Genomic DNA, 26,026 nt, shown 5'->3' with positions numbered 1-26,026 from the left:
AAATAATTGAGGTATGTGTTTGCAAAAACCAACGCCACATGAATAATTATTCGTTTGGAATAAATGCATGGATTATCACTAAACAAACTTCGCCTCTGATAAACGATGTTTATGGACAGTGAATATTTTATTTTGTGCTGGTGACATATCATGGATAAAGAGAGCAGCCAAGGAAACAAATAACCAGCCACTGTTGAAGACCTTTTGGATTTATTTGTTTGTTTATTCTGAATTAATATGGCGAGTTCAGACGCCCGTTAATGACATGGATGAGGCGCAGCTGCGCGCATCGAGACAAGGAAACGCCGGCCTGGCGTGCGGCTGTAACCAAACGAACAATTGAGAAAGACAATGATAATGACATAACCAGCCACTGTTTCTAAACACGTCGAAGACCTTGTGGATTTATTTATTCGTTTATTCTGAATTAAAATGGCGAGTTCAGATAAGGCAGACCTGCCCGTTAATGACATAATGAGGCGCAGCTGCGCGCATCCGAATAGGATGGCAGACACACGCTCAACGAGGTCTAACTCTTCCTCCCACCACTCCTCCTCTTCCTCAAGATTACGCATCAACACGGAGGCAGAGAGACGATATTTATTGGCTAAATCTTCGATGTTCCAAGAAAAACATGCAATTGAAGAACAGGAACAAATGTTAAAAAAAAAGAGAGAAACATTAGAAAAAAAAAGAGAAACATTAGAATTACAAGGTAAAATAGCAGCCAGCACAGCCAATCCTTCCCAGTGGAAATGGGCGCTGGTATATTCAAAGCCAGATGTTTCAATTCATCCATATGACATAGGTGCTCCAGCTGTTAGGAGCAAGGCAGGAGCACATTACTTGCCTTTTTTTAATGTTAACGATGGTAATGCTCACAGTTGGCTCAATGCTCAGCCAGATGACATTAATGACCAGCACCAGCCCCAACTAGTGCACAATATTCGACCTGTCATGCCCATGTTGTCGCCTCAGTCTTCGTTTAGGAAGTTCCGGTTCCCGAGGGACCCCCCTGCCCAGTTCCCGTCCTCCACCTCGATGGTCAACCAGCGGCCCCGTCCTTTCACCGACAGCCCTCTGCCACAGGCCTCGCCCCTCACTTCTCCCGCAAAAGCCGGGCCGCAAGAGAAGGACGGAGCCCACCCCTCTGCCCAACGGGAGGAGCCACAGGTGCATTTCAGACGGGGACTTCCTGTGTCTTGGCCACATGGTTCTGAGGCCATCGCAGCAGCCAATAGGGAGGCGCCTGTTCTCACCACACCGGTCCAGAGTCCCTGTGAGGAAAAATCCAGAAGCCTGGCATCGGAGGAGAAGACCTCAGCAGGCATGAAGAGGGCAGAGGACAAGACCTCAGCAGGCATGAAGAGGGCAGAGGACAAGACCTCAGCAGGCATGAAGAGGGCAGAGGAGAAGACCCCAGCAGATATGAAGAGGGCAGAGGAGAAGACCCCAGCAGATATGAAGAGGGCAGAGGACAAGACCTCAGCAGGCATGAAGAGGGCAGAGGAGAAGACCTCAGCAGACATGAAGAGGGCAGAGGTCAAGACCCCAGCAGACATGAAGAGGGCAGAGGACAAGACCCCAGCAGATATGAAGAGAGCAGAGTTATGTGGTCACATAGGGGCCGGGGATAGCCAAACAGTACTCAAGTACATTGGTAACGAGCACACTAGGAAGAATGCTCTGATGTTGACTGTCAAAAAGCGCAAAGAGCTTTCCCCAGGTCACAGCCACACCCACTCGAGCAGCCAAAAGGTGAGCACTGAGCTAGGCGCTTTCAGGACCACACTTGGTGGACAGCTCCTCACAGTGGAAGACTTCTCACAGGCAGAGAGGTCAGTCATCACCTATGTTCAAAAGCAATCCTTCCCAGTGGAAATGGCAGTGCTGGAAACCGCTCCATTCAGAGTGCAGAAGAACAGTAAAAACTATCCTATACTGGATGAAGGCCTACAAACCATCTTCTGCGAGAGATCTGACCTCTATGCCAGGACACAAGAATACCTTCTGCTACTCCAAGGAAGACCGAAATGGAGCACAGTGAGAAAAAAAGGAAAAAACTTTAACATTGGAGATGTCGTCCTGGTAGTTGACCCAACCGCTCCACGGGGGTCGTGGCCACTAGGCAGAGTACAGGAGACCAAGCCTGATGCAGGAGGTCTGACCCGTGCAGTGAAGCTCCAGACGAAAACATCCATTATTGATAGGCCCATAGCTAAGCTATGCCGCATTCCTGGAGATTGAAGAATAACAGGTCTTCTTTCAACAGCCAAAAAGGGATGTAATGTATACACTATATTTTTCTAAATTAATTTGTTGATAGTTACGAACAGCATAGACATACACCCATAGACTGATATAGACGTACACCCATAGACTGATACATAGACGTACACCCATAGACTAATACATAGATATACACCCATAGACTGATACATGGAGATATACACTCTTTGCCACTTTGGATTACAGTTTTTAGTTTTTTCTGATTTGACTGACCTAGCGATCATAAAGATCCCTCCTTAAGGCTATGTGCTAGTAACCTCTGGCCCTAGGATACGGTTAAGAATGAAGACTCACACAGTTTAGCCCCAGCCGCATGGCCTGTAAGTTGGCCTCACACAGTTTAGCCCCAGCCGCATGGCCTGTAAGTTGGCCTCACACAGTTTAGCCCCAGCCGTATGGCCTGTAAGTTGGCCTCACACAGTTTAGCTCCAGCCGCATGGCCTGTAAGTTGGCCTCACACAGTTTAGCCCCAGCCGTATGGCCTGTAAGTTGGCCTCACACAGTTTAGCCCCAGCCGCATGGCCTGTAAGTTGGCCTCACACAGTTTAGCCCCAGCCGCATGGCCTGTAAGTTGGCCTCACACAGTTTAGCCCCAGCCGCATGGCCTGTAAGTTGGCCTCACACAGTTTAGCCCCAGCCGCATGGCCTGTAAGTTGGCCTCACACAGTTTAGCCCCAGCCGCATGGCCTGTAAGTTGGCCTCACACAGTTTAGCTCCAGCCGCATGGCCTGTAAGTTGGCCTCACACAGTTTAGCCCCAGCCGCATGGCCTGTAAGTTGGCCTCACACAGTTTAGCCCCAGCCGCATGGCCTGTAAGTTGGCCTCACACAGTTTAGCCCCAGCCGCATGGCCTGTAAGTTGGCCTCACACAGTTTAGCCCCAGCCGCATGGCCTGTAAGTTGGCCTCACACAGTTTAGCCCCAGCCGCATGGCCTGTAAGTTGGCCTCACACAGTTCTTCTTTCAACATCAACAAGGGATGTAATGTATATACTATATTTTCTAAATTAATTTGTTGATAGTTTTACGGCTCTTTATTTTGTTTGAGTAATTGATTCCTAGAGAACAATTAGGGGCCGGTGTAAAAGCCGCATTCAAGCTTATTTGTTTTGATTAATTGTGAATCTGTATTAATACATTTCTCTGTTGCAGTGAGTGGGGCGCTTGGCTCAGGTGAATGGGGCGGGGCTAACGCTATAAGCCACAGGTGCGGCGTGTGACGGCAGAGCAGCAGGCAGCAGCAATACTGTCATTGACACGCAACGCAGACGCAACCTTTTTGTTTAGAGATTATTGGGATCTCTTGTTTTGTTACTAAGATTATTAGGATCTCCTGTTTTACTTTTATGTGCGATATTGTTTTCATGTTTTGTTCTCGCTGGACCATTAAAAGAGCAAAAGGAACAACAAAAACGTGCAGTGGTTTCTGTTCTGCGACTGCGAGTCTGACACTGCTTCCCAACCTACAAGTGGAAGATTCAAATAGGTTATAAGACAAACCTGTTAGGATTTTGGCCACTACACTTAGGATTTTAAATAAAGGTTGAAATGAAAAAATATGCTTTTTTTCCTCTCAACTATTTTCAACTGCAGTAGGCCCAACTTGAGGACAGTTTAAGAAATAGTTGATGAAATAGCATCCACAGTTCAGTAGAGGTCTGCTCCCCTCTGGGTGGCGTTTCTTGTGGGTGGCGATGCAGCTGAGCTCTTGAGACACAGAAAACTTTGGTGAGTTTAATGTCCCATTATCAAAAAATATTTGGCTGCCCCCTCCCCTCTCTGGACTCCATATACACCTCACGCACAGTCACCCGCTCTGGTAAAATAGTCAACGATCCCTCCCACCCAGCACACCACTTATTCCAGCGCATGCCCTCTGGTCGCTAGAGGTCAATTTCAACCAGACACACGCTTCACAAACAGCTTTTTCCCCACAGCAGTCCGAACACTAAACACCCTGGCCCGCCCCCCCTTGCACAGACGGGCAAGCATCCGAAGTGAACATGAACTGAATTGAACTGACACTTGTTATACGTATGTGAGTATTGTGGGGATTGGGAGGGGGGCGTTTGATGTTCCATGTTCTTAAATAACATGCTGTACCGCAAACGATTACCACCAACCATAGTTGTGTGGCATTAAAGTATCTTGTATATTAAATGGACTGCATAAATGGACTGCATTTATATGCATTTTATCCAAAGTGCTTTACAACTTATGCCTCACATTCACCCATTCACTCATACATTCACACACCGACCATGCAAAGTGCACTGCCAACCTGCTCATTGGGAGCACTTCGGGGTTAAGTCCGGGAGGAGCCGCAATCCAACCGGGAACCTTCCCATTACCAGATGACCGCTCTAACTCCTGAGCCACTGTCGTTCCACAATTATCACAAGTTCTCCTCACAACAGAGAGGTAGAATTAAGGTTAAACATCGACAAAATGCTTCTTAAATCAGCTTAACGCCTTTTATATGAAAAATACTTGGTGTGAGGGGCAAATCACTGCAGAAGATTATTTCCACAAGGAAACACAACCTCAACAGAGTCAGGAATAACGGTTACCCCAGTTTTTAAGAGAAACATCTCACCACTCTGGTTGCAAGTGCCCCACTGTTACTCTTGATCTATGTCAGGGATGGAATAGCAATGTAAAAACGACTCGCCTCTGGCTGTTAAGATGTATCTGAGGTTGAAGAGAGCTTGTCTGTGTTCTGGCGCATGGTACTCCTCCTCAGAGGTGTACACTGAAGACGTCTCTCTGTGCCTACAAAGACAAAGAGCATTGTTGTTCTCAGATGAAACATGGTGGACCAGATGTCTTGCTGTATAGGCTAAACCAGATAGGCTACATGCAACAAAGATCCAACTTTCGCATTGAAAACTAACAGAAGATTGACTCCAGTAGGGAGCACCAGGTGTGCCAATTGACCTATCTCAAGCCCTGTCCTCTTTTCCTGATCCTCCGAGGGAATAGAATAGAATAGAAATACTTTTTATTATCCCGAGGGAAATTTGACACTGCAAATCGCTCAACATTAACTCATTGGACGCCAGACCCGATAATAGTTGGGTTAACTCGCCGACCGTTCAGCGGCAATCACGAGTATAGTCGGGTTTTAATCGTTATTTCTTTTATTAGCGATATCCATTCATTTTCATCCATCCAGCCTGATGTTATCGTTGGGAATGGGTCTGAGCTCGCAAAAGGGCAAATACCACCCCCTACGCCTTCCGGCTTCTTTTTTTTTTGGGACGATCCAAGCCGTGCGGGCGTGGTTTAAATAATCAGGCGAGGTAACCTGATTTCAACGATACATCCGCGACGGTCAATAGATTTCTTCTTATCGTACCCGAATTTCCCCAAGGGAATCAATAATGGAGTCGAAAATGTACTTACACATGTGGCAAAAATAGCCTTGAACAGAAGCAAATAATATGTACAGACATCCACAACTGGCACCCCGAGATGACAAATATAGGTCCCTTTATAGATGATACTCGGACCAAACACGGCTATGACATCAGAATCCACAAGGAATATATATTCATGATTCCCTGTCACCATCACACCAGTTTCTTACATGCTCGTCAGATGTCACGTGGCAATTGTGAACGCCATTAGTCTTTGCCATGACTGGTCAGGACGTCTACATAAAGGGGTATTTATGCCATCCAACCGGGGCAATTTTGGACTTCTGTACCAGGCAATTATTTTTCCTGTGCGTGCATATGATTATTTATCAAATCAAACTTTAGTTATATAGCACAATTCATACAGTTGTAATGCAATGCACTTTTATGAACATCAAAAGAAGATGTCTGAAGAAAGTAACAAGATCAGTGTGGTAATGCATTAAAAAATATAAATAATCGTGTCATGTGTCTCCTCGTCATCCTTCTTCCAAATACCTGCTCACAGCAGTTGGAACGAGATGCAAAATACTTTGAAAATGGACAAACTGATCGCCCTTACTGCTTGTAAGGACTCTATCGCAGAGTTGTTTACACACAACTGCAACTGTCACCCAGCCTTTTAACTGTAATTTGTAAGTTGTTGTTTGTTTGATGTGCGTTTTAATTATTTCCCTTACCTCTGTGGTGTATGTATAGTCTGTCTCTTTTCTATAAATTCTGTTTATCCCCTTCCCTGTTACCCTTCGAGAGGCCTTTTAGTCCTCTCGCCAGGCCATCGTTGTAAATAAGAATTTGTTCTTAACTCATTCTGCGCCGTTCACTCATATATACGTGTTTGTCCGCCAATCGAATAACGCCAACCACGTATATATACGTTATTGAATCGTTATTTATTTTATTCGCTATTTCCATTCATAAACATGCAGGCAGCTGTGTGTTATCACTGGGGATGGGTCTGAGATCGCAAAGGTCCAATACCACCGTCTAATGCCTTGCGGCTACTATTGCACTCCATTTGAAACGATGTGGCTTGGTGTCTGGGCCGAGCTGCGGTGTGCGGGCAGGGTCTAAATACTCGGGCAGGGCAAGCGGTTATAGCGGATGCATCGATGAGGGTCACCCCCCCCCCCTGTTCATGTTCAATGCTGGATTACGTTGGAAACACGATCAATACTTGGAATGGCGATCAGATAATTGGATTATTCTTTTTGCAGTATAGACAAGGAAAGGGCTATATGTTATCAATCTTGCGTTGATCCGATAATTCTTTCCCCGCGATCAGAGCGTGTGTCTGTGGTGTGTGTACTGTGTACTGTGGCGTGTTCCGTTGGTTTGCAATCAAAGCACGGAGGGGCGGCTCCCCCCCCCCCCCCCTTTCATGCATCCATGATGAAACATAATACCGATAATCTAGCGTTGATTTCAGATCGATTATTGATCCAGGCGAGGAATGGCACGATTTATAGTGAAATGCAGTAAAACGCTGTTTGGCGGAGTTTCCGAGGATTACACAGAATTACTCTAAAACTATACTCATATTCACGGTATACAACGGGAATGTATTGATGAAAGAATTATCTGTTTTTTGCATCTTGACCATAAGAAACTCAATGACAATCGACTATATCATTAGATCCATAGCTATAATATTTTATATAGTTTCAGCACTACAAACACTGGCATGCATTGTACCCCCATTTCATTACAGCGCTGGCACACACGGCCATATACGCCCACAGCGACCTCTGGCGTCCAATGAGTTAATTGGCCTGCCTGATTAAATAAATGTTAAATAAAAAACATTTTAAAATGTGCCTGCATTCATTCTCTTCATGGTGATGACTGGAAACATATGGCACATCTGCCAAAGAGAGCCTAGTGAATGCCGGCATGACAGTAAGGGCCCCTGTTTGTAAAGTACATTTCTCTTACGTTCTTGAGGGCCCTTGATGGTAGGTGCCTCTGTGAGCAGGTGGCTCCTGGTGAGAGGAGGTTGTCATGTCCCTCATGTTGGAGAGGTCTTCTTGATTGCTTCTCCCGTCATCGGCAGACCTCCTCTCTCCCCTGCTCAAGTCTCTGTCCTCTTCGTAACCTCCTTCATCAAGCGAAGAGGTGTCCCTCCCTCTGTGATTCTCATACGTATGCCTCTCCTTGTGTCTTCCCCTCTCTGGCATGGTGAGATGGTTACTAAGGAAAGACCAATGAACATGAATACCATACAGACCTTTAACATTCCAAATGTATTCTTAGATTGTTGTGAGTGTGTCTCAGTATTGTTGTTGTCTCAGAGTTCCCAGACTCTGTTGTTGTGCCGAGTTGGGGGCAATTAGCCCCATACAAACTGGCATCCAATGTAATAAAAAAAGTCAACCAACGAACTAGATTCTTGTACCGGATCTCCTCTCTGGTAAACAAGAATACCCTGAAGACTCTGGCAGGAGCACTCATTCAAGGGTACTATGACTATGCGTGCACCTCATGGTACCAAAGCACCTCAAAGGCGCTTAAAACAAAATTACAAACATCACAAAACAAACTGGTCAGACTACTACTTGACCTGAACCCCAGAACCCACCTCACCCCTGCCCACTTTGCCAACCTAGGATGGCTTAGAGTAGACGACAGAGTACAGCAACTTGCAATGGGCCTGGTCTACAAGATACACTATACGACCGGGGTGCCCATGTACATGTCAAAATACTTCCCAAAGGTCAGTGAATACCACAACCACTACACCAGAGGAAGCTCAACAAATCATGTTAAACCCAGATTCGGCTCAAACAAGGGACTAAACACGTTTCGCAATTATGCCACAACAATGTGGAACGCCCTACCCAAAGCGGTAAAGGAATGTGAATCCCTGCCCACATTCAAAACCGCTCTTAAAGAGCACCTACGGGAGACTGCAATTCGAAACTGGCCACCGTAAATGCCCAAAACCCCCACCACCTCCTAATAGACAGTCTCCTCCCCACCGCATGTATATATTCCCTCCCCGCCGTATGTATATTTCCCTCCCACCCACCCACCCCCTCCTAATGTACAGTCCCCTCCCCATCATATGTATATACTCTGTCAGGATCTAGGGGTAACAGTACTGTATATTTGAATACCGCTTATGTCACAAATGTATCAGTACTAAATACCTATATGTCCCTATGCCATAAATGTCATGTATGTTGTGTATGTCATAAATGTCTATATGAATTGAAAATGGGGGACCCTGATGGAAACAAGACTAACGTCTTTCTCAGGTCTGCATCCCCTTAACAATTGTATGTATTGAGCCGTACTGTATTGTACCCATTCTGCAATCTGTTAAATAAAGTTTTCATTCATTCATTCATACGCTGCCGACATAAAAATCTGGAAATGGAATAGTTACCTGGGGGAGTACTTTGTTCTCAAGTAAATTTGTCTAGCCGATTGTAACCCAAACTGTGACCGCACAAGATTTTGTTTCTTCCGTGAAAAACCTGTCCTTCCACCTGTTCTCCACCTCTTCCTCTCTGAGAGACTCCTCCTCCCACCCCCGTCATGTGCCACGCCCACTAGTTGCAGTGCGTGGTCGCTTGCAACCACTCGGCCCAACTTTTGTGTGAAATCTAGCACGGATGTTGTACTTTTATATAGTAATTTGGACCCACTAAATCATCGAGGGGGGAAATGAGGATTTACAAAAAAGAATTGGACAATTTGGATAGTTTTGATCTAATGCAATTCACCGAAACAGCAGACAGTGCATCACTCAATCAGCCACATTTGCGCTTTATCATACTACACATTAGAAAACGCTTCCAACCCGGACGTAAACGCGAGAAAGCACACCACACTTCACCCAGGGCCTCATCACGCTCCATTCAAAGCTCACTACAATATTATTTCCGGTTTGGCTGTTGGTGGGCAGATACCTACCAAAATAAATGTATCTCGAGTCGAGGGTGTCGCTGTAAAGGCAAATAATGGCAGTCCCCCTCGCCCCGGCCCGCCCTACCCGTTACAAAAAGGAACATGGTAGTGTGATGGTAGTTTCAATTTGACCACGGCACCGGCCATTGTATAAATAATTGTATGGTAGGTACTAGTCATGGACTAGTTTCCCCTCCTACCCAGTACCCACCCCACCCAACCTCCTCCAATGTACAGTTTTTACGTCAAATATATACTCCCTTTTCTGGACTCTTTTTGTATCACAAACAGTACTGTATTTGCAAATCTGGTATGTCATAAATGTATAGATGTAGCAGTACTGTCTATCTGTATGTCATATATGTCCTGATGTAAACCAGACGAAAGTCTTTCTCTGGTCTGCATCCCCTTAACAATTGTGTGTATTGAGCTGTACTGTATTGTACCCATTCTGCAATCTGTTAATAAAGTTTTCAATCAATCAGACTATGTCATGGTAAAAGTCATATATTGACATGGTACCCATTTTGAATTTAACCAAAAGACAATTCAAATCAAATCAAATTTATTTATTTATAAGGCCCGACAACACACGTTAATGTCCCCATGGGCCGTACAAGTCTTCTTTAAACAAGTCAAGAAGAAAACATAACAATAAGTCAAGAACAGAACAAGAACACCATAAGGTCCAACAAATTTTAAATAAATGCAAATAAATGAAAGAATGCAAGCACTCCCAGACATACCCCACGCGAAGGTAAGGAAAAACTCACTAAAACCTAACAATAGGGAAAAATGCTCCACAGGCAGTGTGGAGGAGAGAAACCTTAGAAGGGCCATTCAAGGGGGGATCTCCCTTCTTAGATGTCGGTGATAGTAGTGTTGCAGACTAACAGTTGGTAAGCATGCACTCAAGTGTGTAGTGAAACACAGATGAGTGCATGCAATAGCAACTGAACATTTTGAAAGATTAAAGATAGAGCTGATAGCGATAGCAACTGAACATTTTGAAAGATTGAAGATAGAGCTGATAGCAAATCTATTTGAGGCACAGGGGCGGAGCAAAGAGGGTCCAAGTCAAGTCAAGTCAAGTCAAGTCAAGAGTTTTAATTGTCACGGCATACAGGTATACAATGAAATGCGGGTGGTCTTGCCCGCGACGATGTGCAATACAGTGGTACAACATATAATAGAATCCAATAAAAATACAGTGGTACAACATATAATAGAATCCAATAAAAACAACAGTGCAATAAACAGGTAACATGGTGTGACATCTCGGAATCTGTACATAGTATTTACAGAGCATATAGGACATGCTAGGTAGCTTTAGTAGTGCAATACACTGTTCCTCCGGTCATTGCTCAGGGACAGCCGGAGACAGGGAGATAGGGGGCGGCGCAGAGAGGGTCGCGAACTCCCCGACATCATCGCGGGACGTCCGGCACTCCGGTCACCACTACGAGACCTCCGGAGACAGGAGGGCACGCAGAGAGGGTCGCATCCTCCCGGCCTTCATCACGGGACGTCCGACACTCCGGTCAGCACTCCAGGACAGCAACTCACAGGGGGACAGGGAGACGGGACAGGCGTTAGACAGCTTGTGTGATTGTAGTGGGCGGACATAGCAATAGATACAAGTGGTAAGCATATATGTGAATAGAGTAGATATATGAAGTAAGCATATTATGTGAATAGAATAGAAGTACTTAACCCAGCAATGAAATCGCGTTGACACATCAGTTGACAGGACCACGGACAGACAACGGTAAGTAACTGATCCAAGGCCTCGGTGGTGCATGTAGAGCAGTCACTGCAATCTTGGCCAAGACCCCGAGGCATCCATCACCTTAGTCAGCGCTAGGAGACGGGCACTCAGAGTGATGGGGGAGGGAAGGGGGGGAGGGGGGAGGGAGGGGGGGGGGAGTTATAGAGTTCCCATGTTTGTGGTGCTGCAAAAAAGCAGACATGGGGGATTTATTTTGCACATAATCTCACTAGGGATGGGAATCGAAAACCGGTTCCTAATTGGCCGATGCCTGGAACCGTGTGGCTCCCGTGACTTTCGATTCCCTTATCGCTGCCAGGTTTTTCCTAGTTGCGCAATAATGTTAGCGTTAGCATGTAGCCATGGCAGACTCTATTTGATTCCTTAAGGGCTCGAAATTGCCTGGGTTTTGGTAATATGCTCCCGAAATGCTCACGCTGTTTGGCTACTTCTATGTGCAGTGAAAACTACTTGAATGCTTTAGAACCTAGTCATTGATTTAGATCAGGGTGAGCTAAAATTAGCTGCGGAGCTAACGCTAGCTAACGTGAGCTAACGCTATTTAATCAAGCTCACAAAGAGAGATAAACAGCTGACAGCGGATAGTACAGGTACAAATACAATAAAACAGCAGGTGGGGGCTGTTGTGTAAACCTTGTACTCTTTAGTTCACATATAATGAGAGGCGGAGTGTTTGTTTACAAGTCTGTAAGCCAGGAAGTACAGTGGTGCAACATACAAATGTGTCCGTGTAGCAACACAAGCCAATACCTTATAGGACGGGGGCCCGGGGAGGGAGCTCTCTCTCTCTCTCTGTGTGTGTGTGTGTGTGTGTGTGTGTGTGTGTGTGTGTGTGTGTGTGTGTGTGTGTGTGTGTGTGTGTGTGTGTGTGTGTGTGTGTGTGTGTGTGTGAGTGTGTGTGTGTGTGTGTGTGTGTGTGTGTGTGTGTGTGTGTGTGTGTGTGTGTGTGTGTGTGTGTGTGTGTGTGTGAGAGAGAGTGTGAGTGAGAGACAGAAGTCAGAGGAATAACGACCTGTTATTCAATAGATTAAATTAGTTTAAGAATAAAAAAATAAATAAATTTTAAGATAATCTCAAATACATTATTTTATTTAAGTGTAGGCTATAGTTAATGTTTTATTTTTTACAGTTTTTGTATTTTTCTGACATGGGGGCTCAACAATAAATGACAATCAGAAATGTCGCCTATTCTCAGTCCTTGCCCCACAATGGTGGAATGAACTACCCACCCCAGTTAGGACAGCCGAATCACGTCCAATCTTTCGCCGTCGACTAAAGACGCACTTCTTCAACCATTATCTGAATAAAAAAAAATATATCTAACCCTAACTAACCGTACTGTCATGCACTTGTCCTAATAAACTAACCTACACTGTAGCACTCAACACTTTGATGAACATTGTTGCTCAGCTGATAGAGTTGTGCCCTTCCTGATGACTTGTCGTACAGAACTTGTTAGTCGCTTTGGATAAAAGCGTCAGCTAAATGACTAAATGTAGTTCTGTTGCATTTCCAATTTATTTATTTAAATTATAAATTGATCAGGTATCGATAAGGGAATCGATAAAGAATCGAATCGATAAGCAGAATCGATAATGGAATCGTATCGATAAAATCCTATCAATTCCCATCCCTAAATCTCACACACATCCAAAAACTTTAAACAGTTTTGCACACATTAATTTAGTTTGTCATTGAAAGTAAATTAGTTTGAATATGGCCACCAGTGATGTCATCTGGGTGGGACATTGAAATCCTAGTGTTGTGTTAATTACAGCTCAGATAAGGTAGCACAGTGACAAGGTATTGATATTTTTTCATTTACATTATTTCATGAAGCTGTACATTTACATAAAGTAATTTAGCTGACGCTTTTATCCAAAGCAACTTGCAGATTGTGTAAAACAAGTCAGAAAGAGGGGTACACTAAGGTAAGGCTAAATTATATTGTTCGTTGAGCAGTGCTGAATTTGAGTGCTTCACTTTGAGTGCATAGTAGACATAGTAGTATAGACATAGTAACATAGTACATAGTAGTATAGACATAGACATAGTAACATAGTACATAGTAGTATAGACATAGTAGTATAGCCATAGTAACATAGTACACATAGTAGTATAGACATAGCAGTATAGCCATAGTAGTATAAACATAGTAACATAGTAGTATAGACATATATATTTTTTCTATATACTTTCTCTTAAACAGTACTGTATATTTGTATGTCATAAATGTCTTGATGAAACAGTACTGTATATTTGTATGTCATGTATGTCATAAATGTCTTGATGAATTGAAAATGGGCAACCCTGATGTAAACAAGATGAAAGTATTTTTCTGGTCTGCATGACATGATTTTAATGACGCCACATGTACGCGTGCTCCCGCACATATGCATAAATGTTCCCTTGCGTGCGCACAGACTAAAGACAATGCCGAATTGCCTCTAGGAATGGAATGTAACACATTTCATTCACAAGTTTTGTGTGAATGTGTCTGAGAACGTATTTGAACACACCTGATGACCTGCGCTATTGTTATGCAAAGTAGCCAGGTGGTGTCATTGCCTGCGGCTTGGGCCAGTCGTCATACTATCTCAATTGGCAGAGGTAGCGGGTGGAAGTATATGGGTGGGGATTGGACGTTGTGGACAGCGACTCCTACAGGTCGGTTGGGTGACGGCTGCACAGCAGAGACAGGAAGTATCGGGGGCAGCGTGAGCCTCCCACGCGTTACTCCTCGCCACTGAGAGTCCGCGCTGTCTGGTGAAAAGATGCGACAGGCTGCCTCCTCATGTACCGGAGGGGACACGTGATGCAAGGCTTCTATCCTCACTACAACCAACCAGTGGGGGGCATAGTCTAGCAACGTTCAAGACAGGGGAGGGGAGAATTGGCAATACGAAATTGGGATGGGAGAAAAAAATTGAAAAATAAGAAGAAAAAGTGGATAAAAGCTAAGTAGCCAGGTGGGTACTTAGCGAGTAGGCGCATCAGTCGAGTGCAGCGCATTCCTGTGTGCACGCGCGTGCACATCCGTGCATGTGCGTGCGTGCGCGTGCTCCTGCTCACAGAGCCAGTTGCTCGGCGTGCAACCCCGTCCCATGAGCAACGCACCCCTTAAAGACACCTGTTAAGCTGTAGGGTCCCTATATCTGGCTCTGTTTTTTTTGGAGATCGCCAAATGATTGACGGAGCTAGAGCCCCGGGAGTCGGGGTGGTAATCGGACTCTGCCATGTACTTTGGCGCACGCCTCACATATCAGCATGTAACTCGAGAACCGCTGAACGGATTTTGTCGCCTGAAATGGCAATCTACAGGCAACAAATAGGGCTTTAATTCTCTCTCTATATATATATATATATTGTATTAAATGAAATGCACACCCGAGCCGCTAGAGGTCAGAAAAGTGGCGCGTCGCAAATCGCCCTTGGATGTTAAGAGGTAATGTTGTATTTCTTTTTCAAATGTAGCCAAGAGTAAAGACCTTAACCCTATCAATTTATTACTGTATCTACAAATCCTTCTGTTTAATCATCTTCCCTTTATTCATTTGCTTAGATTTTTTGTACACTTGATCTCAAGAAGGTGGTGAATGAGCTCAGTGAGCGTAATCAAAAGAACCTCAATGTTTACATGGTGTTATTCACTGGCAAAGATGCAAAAAAAAAATCATAATTTATATTCTCCTTTGTTTCATCACAATTTACTCAAGCCTAGTAATAGACACAATATTTCTGACACATTCCCTGAGGTCCATGATAGATGTCCCTAGATACCAAGAACATGCTAATTGATCTTGTAGAAGTGGAGCAATATTCCATTTACTTGGGCATGTACCTTTAGGCGGAATTTCAGAAAATATTCCACGGTGGAAGAGGTTAACCCTTTCACTGCCACACGACAAAGGGTTAACCCTTTCAAAACACAACGACAAAAGGATTCAATGTCCCAGATGACATCACTGGGAACCATATTCATGTTCCCGAATCCAAGCTGCACATGTATCTTTTTAGTTGAAATCTGTTGAAACCACACAAAACGTGAAATAAACCCATAATTGGTGTCTCCGCATTTCTCATCCTCTGCTGCAGTAGGCTGGGTTAGGCTATTTGGTGTTTAATTCCCTTGCATACATGGTTAGACTATTATTACACTCCCTTGACTTTCACTTGACGGCAAAGGGAACCGAACACACGGACAGGCCGTCGGACGTCGCATGGTTTTCAACCAGACTTTACCGGGAGATTTCTGGAGCCAAACATCATCACCATTTACAAACAAAGAGTCTATAATCTCAGGGAAGTGGTGATTTATATGCATTGCACAGTATAACTGACCTATCTCAAATCAATCTCAAACCCTGCCCTCTTTTCTTGATCCTCCAATCACACCTGTTGCTTTCCTTGGACATTTGGAGGATCAAGAAAAGAGGGCAGGGCTTGAGATAGATCCTGATAGAGATATGTTTGTGACAAAAAATGTCCCCACCTTCCCAGCTCAGCTGAGGAACTTGATGTTTAAATGTATGTGTCGACTATTAGAGTAAAAAAACAGGATAATAGGTGCCAGCCATTACTGATGTCAAACAAAGCGATACAAGGTACTCCTCTGGTTTGTGTAAACATTGGAATCTATGCCTTTATGTATTTTAATCTACTTTGTTGTCCTTGTTTTTGTATTGCTGTTATATGTGATATTAGACTTACTAGGCTTCAGAAAGGAATACTTTACACTAGCATAGAGACAAATATCCAGAGCCAAAGGCAACAGGCAAGACCCAAATATTGTGCATTGCAATTATGGAAGTTACAACAAATGTTATGGTACATGCTGTTATAATATTGTTTATGTTGTAATACATTTGATCGATTTCAACATTGAGCGTTTTGACATAGTTCAAGGATTTTAACCTTTATTGTGAAGTCCGCGAGCAAAACTGCACCGGAAATGTGTGTCGTTATTGTGTCAAAATTTGCTACCGACCGACCGCGCGCTCGCTAGCAAGCCGAGTCTGCGAGACAGAAATGGCGGCGACGGCAAGGGAAGCAGCATGATATGCTGGTGCAGTAGATGGATATAAAAAAAATACGACCGTCAGGACATTGTTGGGAAAATGAAAATGATATCGAAGTAGAACGTATTTTGTAATTCTTATTACAAATTCACAACATCTTCCCAGGAGAGTTTTCATCTTGTCAGCAGAGGAGAGAAAACCTCACCAGGAGCATGGCTTCTCACAGTAACCAGGTAGCTAGCTAGCTAGCAAGCTAACGGTAGCTTGCGAAAGCTCTTTACTTTGTAGCTTTTGTGCACGCACAACTATTCGTTTGCATAGTCAATTGAACTCAAAGTCGCGTGAAACAGTTGCTACAGTTTTTCCACTAGTGTCTGGTACTTTATTTCAAACAAAGTCGGTCGTGTCATTGAAAAGTTTGCTAAAATGGTTGCTAATGTTTAGCTACGGAGTGAAAGAGCCCCTGTCCCCATTGAAACACACAGCAGCATGGCGACAGGCCCGACGAGCCTCCATTGAAATGAGCCAACTGTACTATTTCCAGCCGTTACGGCTACGTTGTGCTGACATTGTGAACACATGCAGTTAAGGTAAACGCCACTGTGATATATCAGATCCCACAGATGTCATTTATTTGTACAATGCCTAAGTGATGGCTAGCTACAGAGACGTGCTGCGTGTGTGTGTGTGCTGCACGGCCCACCTGCGACAGGCCTGATCCAGGCATCATGTTCACAAGCCGTGCCGAAGTGCTAAACGAGGTGACGCTGTAATCCGGCCATTGGAAAGATTGGAAGATGTTTTGTGAAATATGTTAACCAGATCCCGCCGAGTCCCCCCTTTAAAATGTATTAACGTTGATTCGTTGACGTTAGCCAGGTATCCTAGCACTTGACGCGAGCTGTTGTTGGGCAGGTGGCGTGGCTGCTGTCGGCAGCTAACTAGCTAACGTCGGATCGCTAGCTAAAATGCGACAGTGTGGGCCTTCGCTGCGAAGGGAAGGTTTTGATCTTTAAATCATCCAGGAGACACGTTCTCGACCTCTCGTATCAGGTAACGGTTGACGTTACGCCGCTAGATCTCGGCCGTTAGCATCAACAGTCAGTACATCAACAGTACAGTAGTAGTAGCGTTAGCAGCATTTCAAGGAAGTGTGGAGTCGGACTATCATGTGGACGGGCCCCCTGCTGATGTTTATGTATTCACGGATACCAAGTCAGAAGTTTACTAGATATTCACATAATATAACGTTTCTACTATTGATGTTCTTGTTCCTGTAGTGTTTGTATGCCAATGTGCTTATAGTCTGCATGAATGACTACGTTGAGAATCACTCAGATCTGTACTTGCATGGGCTGATCTACTTAATCGATACATACATGCATGCATACATACATGACGTTATTAATGTAGATTCAACAATGTGTCACAACCAGCCTCGGGAAAGTCAGTTTTTCTCCGTATGTTCCAGACATGCCAGGGAATTGGAAATTCCAAGTTCATACAAGGGAAAATGTTGTTGAACATAATACTATAGTCTGAATTAGTAGGAAACTTGAGCATGATCTCCACTGTTTTCAGAGATGCAGTAATGTCAAAGTGGTGCCTTATACTATGGACCATGTCATTTTAACATCTTTAATCTTTCAGAAGATAATTGGAGCTGGATTCTCATAATTATCAGTGCTGAATTTTACACATCTATGGTTTCTCTCCCGGAATTTCCGAGCCGGACATTGGAACACACTGAGGTCATGATGCTGACCTCCCAACTTTGTATGGAAAGCAACAGTGCCTGCCCCCCAACATCAGAGGGTGCAAGGCTATGATCTGCACACCATCAACGTATTAGGAGTTGTTTTTGAACACTCCAATTGGCCAAACAATTTATTGGTCTACCCCTGCTCGTATTTGCTTGTTTAAGGCGAGACAGCACCCCCAAAATCGCCTTTTTGCTTTTTTCCGGCGATATTGAGATTGTTATATTTTGCTTCCTACATGTCTTCTATGAAACTAGTGACAATAAAATGTCAATAACACACATTTAGTTGTTTATTTGACTTCATTTTGCCTGATTGCATCCATAAATGTGCACATATTTAATGCGGAAGTGCCTCATTTGCATATATAAACATAAAATTCAGGAAACTTGCAATATATTTTTTCTTAGTTTATATGTACATAACAAACTGGGAAAGTTTCATAGTGATATCTATTCAATAATTTTTTGCCTATTAGGGGGTACTACACTGTAGTACACTGTTTGTAGCCTGTGTGTAGTTCTGTTCAGTTCAATAACATCATTAATATTATTATTATTCAGTTATCAGGCATGTGTTTAGGTTGTCTATTACTAATGGTTTGATTGGGTGTTGTGTTTGTAAATAGCAGTTTCAAAAAAAAAATATGGCATTTTACAATACAAAACTTTGAGGTCGTTTTCTGAAAAACTCGTTTTTATGCATTTTACTTACACACAAATAGTTGGAACTCCATTTCCCTAGAACCTACACACACCAAACTTTCCACCATTTCTTCCCATCCATATATTATGCTTCTTTCTATAGAACGTTTTGTTGATATATAATATATCATTCATAGCCAGGTTTATAGTACATTTGATACCAAAACACGTTTTTTTTTATGACGGTAGACAGTATTTCCTGATGTATGGGCTGATAAGAGGACATAGCCACAAAGTCTTTCTATACAAAGTTTCGTTTTGAATGTATCAACAAAATGAAACCAAGTTTTTTAATCTGGCATTATCCATTTTGGTGATGCAAGTAGTGTTGTCAAAAATATCGAAGTATCGATACATATCGATACTGAATATTTAAAAGGGCTTCGATACTCATTTCCCGAAATACCGATACTTTCTGCAGTATCGGTACCAGCTGGCGAGTGTTCTACAGCAAGTTGTTGACGCGCTGTTCCGCCTGCTCCGAGTCCAGCCCTCCCCCTCACAGAGCAGTCTTCAGTTTGTATTTGTAAACAAGAGCTTTTAGCTGAAAATGATGGCAAATGCAGAGCCTCCGCAACTTGTGCTTGTGGATAAAGAAAACAGCAGAAGTGCTGTTTGGAGGTACTTCGGGTTTGAAGTAAACAACGAAGGACAAGCTAAAGCTTCCCCAATGCTATTTGCAAGCGGTGTTAGAGCAGTGCCAGCGCGGATCTCCATAACGAAATGAAAGAGGTTCGTGACAGCTGCTCTTTCAACGTCACTGTGACTGAAGCATTAAACCATTAACTCTAGTTTAATACATGATACGTTGTCTACTGATGGCGCATAATATCAACAGCTGATTCGTTGTAACGTTACAGCTACCAGCTAACGTTAGCTACTGCTAGCAGTTAGCTCCCTTAGCTTAGCTGGCCACAGTTATAATTACTGCATGGAAACGCAGTAACGTTAAACGTTATGTCGAGGTCATACAATACTACAGTCGACATAAGGTTAACGTTACCCCGTTTCCATCAAGTGTTTAAATAGCAGCAATCTTGTTGAAAATGTAACGTTACTAAAATGCTCCGAGCATAGCCTCTCTCTCTCTCTCTCTCTCGCTCGCTCGCTCGCTCGCTCGCTCGCTCGCTCGCTTGCTCTCGTTATCTTTAAATACAAATCGAAACGGTTACTAACTGTTCAGTTTGTGAGGTACATGCAACACAGATTACAGTGTTTACATCTGTCTGCTTGAGAAAATACCATGTTCTGCATTTGCAATAAAAATGATTGAAGTGAGATGAACAGTTATTTTTAAATGTGTGATCTAAAGATAAACAAAGGGTTTTAAAAGTGTTATATTTATCTTCTCTTATAGTACCAGACTCGAAGCTGAGGAGAATCAACCAGCAACAAAAGCTAAATTTGTTTATTATTAAAAAAAATATATATATATATATATATATATATATATATTTTTTTTTTTTGGTATCGAAATGGTATCGAAGTATCGATACTTTTCAAGGTATCGTATCGAAGTCGAAATTCCAGTATCGTGACAACACTAGATGCAAGTCTTGGTGATACATGCAAATATGTGCATATTTAATATTGGAAGTGCCTCATTTTCATATATAAACATAAAATTCAGAAAACTTGTAATATATTTTTGCTTAGTTTATATGTACATAACAAACTGGGAAAGTTTCATAGTGATATCTAAGTATTTTTTCCCCTATTAGGGGGTGCTGTCCCCCCTTAATTGGTAGGGGTGCACGATATTGATTTTTTTGATACAGATACCGATAACTTTCTGCTCCTCAAGGCCGATACCGATACCCGATATTTATTGTATTATAAAATTTTTTTTTAAATGTATATTCCTGTAGTTTTGACCAACCAGATTTATCATGACATGAGCGTTACTACTATGAACAAAACAAAGCCAAGAAAACAGTTTTGACTGATAAAGTGACCATACCTAAAGTGACCAACCTAACAAGTCACCTGCAACATCACCACCGCTACGATGGTGTGTTAAAAGCCTACGACGACGCGCAAGCAGCTAAAGCTGCGGCTTTTAACACACCATCGTGGTGATGTTGCAGGTGACTTGTTAGGTTGGATGTATTATAAGTTGTTGCCCTTTTCCCTCCTCGTGGAACTTCTGCATTGCATTTGTTAGTTACAAATAGCAAGCAAACTTTTTTCCTCTGAAACTATTCTCACACTACTGACGCCATCTTTGCCCTCTTCCTAAACCACACGCTATCAGTCGTACGTACCACTGTACTGGCAAAACGGGAGGAGCCTACAGTAAAAACAAACGCCCTTCATCCCAATTCACCAACACCGCATTTTTTTTTTACCAAAAAATACATATTATCGGTAGGGCTGTCAGTTTATCGCGTTAATTAGATTAATTAATTACACAGCAAATTATTGCGTTATGAAAATTAACTCAAAATTAATTACAAAAAAAATAAGTATAATTCTTTTTTTTATAATTTCTTTTGTATCTCATTCATTCCATAAGAATGTAGAATACACATTTACAGACTTTTTTTTAATATGGTCCATTTGCATGTTCTTGGTATCTGATTCTAGGGACATCTATGAATTCCCAGTGTCAGAAATACTGTGGGCTAGATCCACAAAGAATGGATTGCACGGTGCAAGGTGCACCCTTACTTACAATTCATTATGAATTGAAAATGGGGGACCCTGATGTAAACAAGACAAAAGTCTTTCTCTGGTCTGCATCCCCTTAACAATTGTGTGTATTGAGCCGTACTGTATTGTACCCATTCTGCAATCTGTTAATAACATTTTCATTCAATCAATCAATCTGCGCGGTGATTGATTGAATGAAAATTTTATTTTGAGTCAATTGTAATGAACCAAATGAGAATATCAATAATTTTTTTTTATCTTTGACTGTGAATAACACCATGCTCAAATTGACCAGACCTGAAAAATCTAAGCAAATTAATAGATGGAAGATGATTAAACAGAAGGTTTTGTAGATACAGTACTGAATTCTGCCATCTGGACACATGCAATTTGAAATATGATTATAGAATATAGAATATCAGGCATAAAATGGTTATGCGATTAAAATGCGATTAATTAGATTAATTAATTACAAATCCTGTAATTAATTAGATTAATTTTTTTAATCGCCTGACAGCACTAATTATCGGAGCTATCAATAACGTCATCGGGTTTATCGGGATGACGTCATAATTGCTGATAATTATCGTGCATCCCTAGTTACAGGGCATAGCTTTGTCTTCACAGTCTGTCCAGTTAGCATTCCATTCCATTCATTCATTAGCCTGCATTAGCATCCTGATGCACATTTTGTATTGCAGGGCTAACTTCCATTGGTAGCACTTTCTCAGCTGGTCACACATGCACATGATTTGGGTGCACCCTTTTTTTAATCAATATTATATTGAACCAGAAACGAGACACAGACACACCTTACCTTCGGTATGGGTGTGTTCAACCTCAATATGGCCGATTAGGATATTGGACAATCTTCCATTATCAATGACATGTGCATAGCGACTTCGGGTCATTGAGAAGCGCTATATAAATAAAATGAATTATTATTATAGACAATCTCACATTCTTTGGTGGAAACGACGGCCGTCTGATAAATGATAAGTTGGGGGCAGAGGTTATTTTGTTACCAGTTTCTTCCCCGGAGGTCGTTTGGTATCACTTCTATAAACTGGACACAGACCATGTCGTTGATATCACTTCTATAAACTGGACACAGGCCATGCCGTTGATATCACTTCCATAAACTGGACACAGGCCATGTCGTTGATATCACTTCCATAAACTGGACACAGGCCATGTCGTTGATATCACTTCTATAAACTGGACACAGGCCATGTCGTTGATATCACTTCTATAAACTGGACACAGGCCATGTCGTTGATATCACTTCTATAAACTGGACACAGGCCATGTCGTTGATATCACTTCTATAAACTGGACACAGGCCATGTCGTTGATATCACTTCTATAAACTGGACACAGGCCATGTCGTTGATATCACTTCTATAAACTGGACACAGGCCATGTCGTTGATATCACTTCCATAAACTGGACACAGGCCATGTCGTTTATATCACTTCTATAAACTGGACACAGGCCATGTCGTTGTCATAGATTGGATTATTATATGCCAACGCTTATTCAACACGTTAATCAGTGATCTGGGATTTACATTTTGTGAGTGGGAGTGCCTTTTTCGCTACCTTATAGGCAGTGTTGAACTTGACCACCATTTCATTCTCCTCCACTGAGTGATTATTACTCTCATCTAACAGCTGAGAAGTAGTCTGTAGTGGCTCTGTGTTTAAGTGACTGTCCCTGCAGGTTTTGTGATTGTGTCCAGTGTTTCCCCTGAAAAAAAATTCAACAGCGGTGCTGCACGCACGTGCCGCTGGATTCCATATTAGCGCACACTGCCGGAGAAATAACTTAAAACGACCTTATAATTGTTCGAGATAGGTTATTCATGTTCATGGAGTCATGTGCGTGTGAATTTGCTAGGATGTTTTTGGTGTCCGCTGACACTAGAAGTGCTCTGGAGGCCCAGGTAGCTGCATATTTGTACACTGCAAAAAATGAAATTCTATCAAGTGAAAATATCTTGTATTTGGTACAATAATAATAATAATAGATTGAATTTGTAATGCACTTTTTGTTCGCTGGGATCCCAAAGTGCTACACTACAGGGTTAAAACATAGTTAAAAAAAATGAAATAGTTATTAGTAAAACAAATAAAATACAGAATAAAAATAAGATAAAAATAGAACATAGTTAATTAAAAACATAGTAAACAGAAATAAAAAAACAACAGCACAAGAAAATAAAAAGCTAAAGGGAACAAACTTAACTTTTTGACTTACCAGCCATTTGGCTGGTAGATTTTAAAAACTACCAGCCGGGCAGATTTTTTACCAGCCAAAAATCCAATTAGTATTTATATTGTAACGTTTGGCCACTTTAAATCATTGAACAGAGAGAGAGAGAGAGAGGTAGATAGATAGATAGATAGAGAGAGAAGGCAGGCCTGAAAACCTACCTGTTCAAAAAGGCCTTTGACTGTTAGCTTTTTATTTTAATTTTATTGCGCTTTTGTTTTTAAATTGTCTGTTTATACTATGTTTTTAATTAACTATGTTCTATTTTTATCTTTTTATTCTGTATTTTATTTTATTTGTTTTACTAATAACTATTTTATTTCTATTTTTTTAAACTGTTTTAACCATGTAGTGTAGCACTTTGGGATCCCAGTGAACAAAAAGTGCATTACAAATCCAATCTATTATTATTATTATTATTATTATTATTATTATTATTATTATTATTATTATTATTATTATTATTATTATTATTATTATTATTATTATTATTATTATTATTATTATGTGTGGCTGCCGCCCTGGTGGACATCTGTGCTCTACTGAGTGCACCTTTCTAGTCTAGAGAGAGAGCGCTGATTCTCCGTAGCTGAGCAGGGTTGCATTTTGTCAACACAAGTTGGAACCCTGGAGGAAGCGATATAAGGAAACGAATTGCCAATAAATGTGAAGTTATCTTTGAACCTGTTGCAGGGAATATGCCTCCACATATTTGGTCAAATCAAATGCGAAATAGTAAAATATCAGAGCACAATCAAAAACGCGATTGCAGGGTTTTCTTCTAGGCTAAAGAACGGGTGATGTAAGACCTCATGTGCGTCTCATGTTACAAACTTGACCTCGTGAGCAGAGCGCATCTCATTTACATTTAAAGGTTCATTGTTTGTAAACATTAGAACGGACACGTGACTAGGGATGGGTACCTTTCACATTTGAACCGATACCGGTACCGGTACCTGTGATTCGATACCGGTACCCAACGGTACCTTTTTTCTGTACTTTAGTCTCAAGAAATTTAATTTACCTACCTCAGTCGTAAAAAAAAAATCCAAACTTCAAATAACTACTATTTCAACAGTTTTCGGCTTGTCATTGCTCCGACTGCTTTGTTGTTGAATCAAGTCAAATCCTAGGTAAGCATATATTGTGCGTGTGAACGTTGACATGAAAAGAAAAAGGTAAAAAAAAAATATATATATATATTTTTTTTAATTTTTGGTTGTTCACTTGATTCGATACTCGGTAGTACCGACGTGTTTCGGTTCGGTACCTCAAAAGTACCGAATTCGGTACCCATCCCTACACGTGACACACACACACTAGGCTTGGGCGGTATGACGGTATTAAGGTATACCAGGGTATTTAGAAATACCTACGGTATTGATTTTCAATACCGTCCGTCACCGTCAAAATCACAGATGCGCTTCAGTTTCTATAACAGTGAAACGGAGTTTTGAGTGTAGTGCACACACTGAGTGTAGTGCACACACGCGCCAGCAGAGGGCGAGACCGCTCTAGTGGAGCGAGTGGGTCACAACGGTGTTCACGTTTTACGGTAATGTTGCGACAGTGCTGTGAAAATACCGTAAAGCGTTGTGACGAGAGCAGTGTTGTTGTGGAGCAATCAGTCTCTTATTATATGTGAACTAAAGAGTACAAGGTTTACACAACAGCCCCCACCCGCCTTTTTATTGTATTTGTACCGTCCTGTACTATCCGCTGTCAGCTGTTTATCTCTCTCTGTGAGCTACTGAGCTTGAATAACTAGCGTTAGCTCACGTTAAGTAGCGTTAGCTCTGCGGCTAATCTTAGATTACCCTGAACTAAATCAATGACTAGGTTATAAAGCATTCGAGTAGTTTTCACTGCACATAGAAGTAGCCAAACAATGGGAGCATTTCGGGAGCATATGACCAAAACCCAGGCAATTTCTAGCCCTTAAGGAATCAAATAGTCTGCCATGGCTATAGGCTAGATGCTAACGCTAAAACGGTGCAGGCTTCTACCGGTGCAGGACTGCCATTCTGAGAGCTGACGATGATTTGTTTACTTGGTAACACGTAACCCCCCCCCGCTGATGGAAATTAAAGTCATACCGTCAAATACCGTGCACTGGGGTATTATAACATAAAGGTTTGCCGGTTTGAAAATAAGGATACCGCCCAAGCCTAACGCACACACACAGTTTCAACTCACCACCGCCGCATCAT

At 42.3% G+C, this 26,026-nt stretch overlaps 2 protein-coding genes across 4 annotated transcripts in view; one reads left to right on the top strand and one right to left on the bottom strand.

Annotated features, from left to right (window-relative positions):
* Positions 1 to 9,151, bottom strand: part of marveld3 (MARVEL domain containing 3) — a 58,961-nt gene extending 49,810 nt beyond the window's left edge. The window contains exons 1-3 of the mRNA XM_084337462.1: positions 9,096 to 9,151; positions 7,643 to 7,897; positions 4,960 to 5,060 (exon numbers count right to left, since the gene is read on the bottom strand). Coding sequence (XP_084193588.1) covers positions 4,960 to 5,060; positions 7,643 to 7,884 — 343 coding nt within the window. The 5' untranslated portion in view covers positions 7,885 to 7,897; positions 9,096 to 9,151. The remainder of the gene's footprint in view (positions 1 to 4,959; positions 5,061 to 7,642; positions 7,898 to 9,095) is intronic.
* A 7,294-nt stretch (positions 9,152 to 16,445) lies between these two features.
* Positions 16,446 to 26,026, top strand: part of usp10 (ubiquitin specific peptidase 10) — a 105,320-nt gene continuing 95,739 nt past the window's right edge. For all 3 annotated transcript variants that reach the window (XM_084337722.1, XM_084337721.1, XM_084337720.1), the window contains exon 1: positions 16,446 to 16,659. In XM_084337722.1, the coding sequence (XP_084193848.1) occupies positions 16,639 to 16,659 (21 nt within the window). In that variant the 5' untranslated portion in view covers positions 16,446 to 16,638. The remainder of the gene's footprint in view (positions 16,660 to 26,026) is intronic.

Source organism: Notolepis coatsorum (genome assembly GCF_963971535.1).
Source record: "Notolepis coatsorum genome assembly, chromosome: 20".
Lineage (NCBI taxonomy): Eukaryota > Metazoa > Chordata > Actinopteri > Aulopiformes > Paralepididae > Notolepis > Notolepis coatsorum.
The sequence above is the reverse complement of the archived record's forward strand: the minus strand, read 5'-3'. Positions and strand labels throughout refer to the sequence as shown.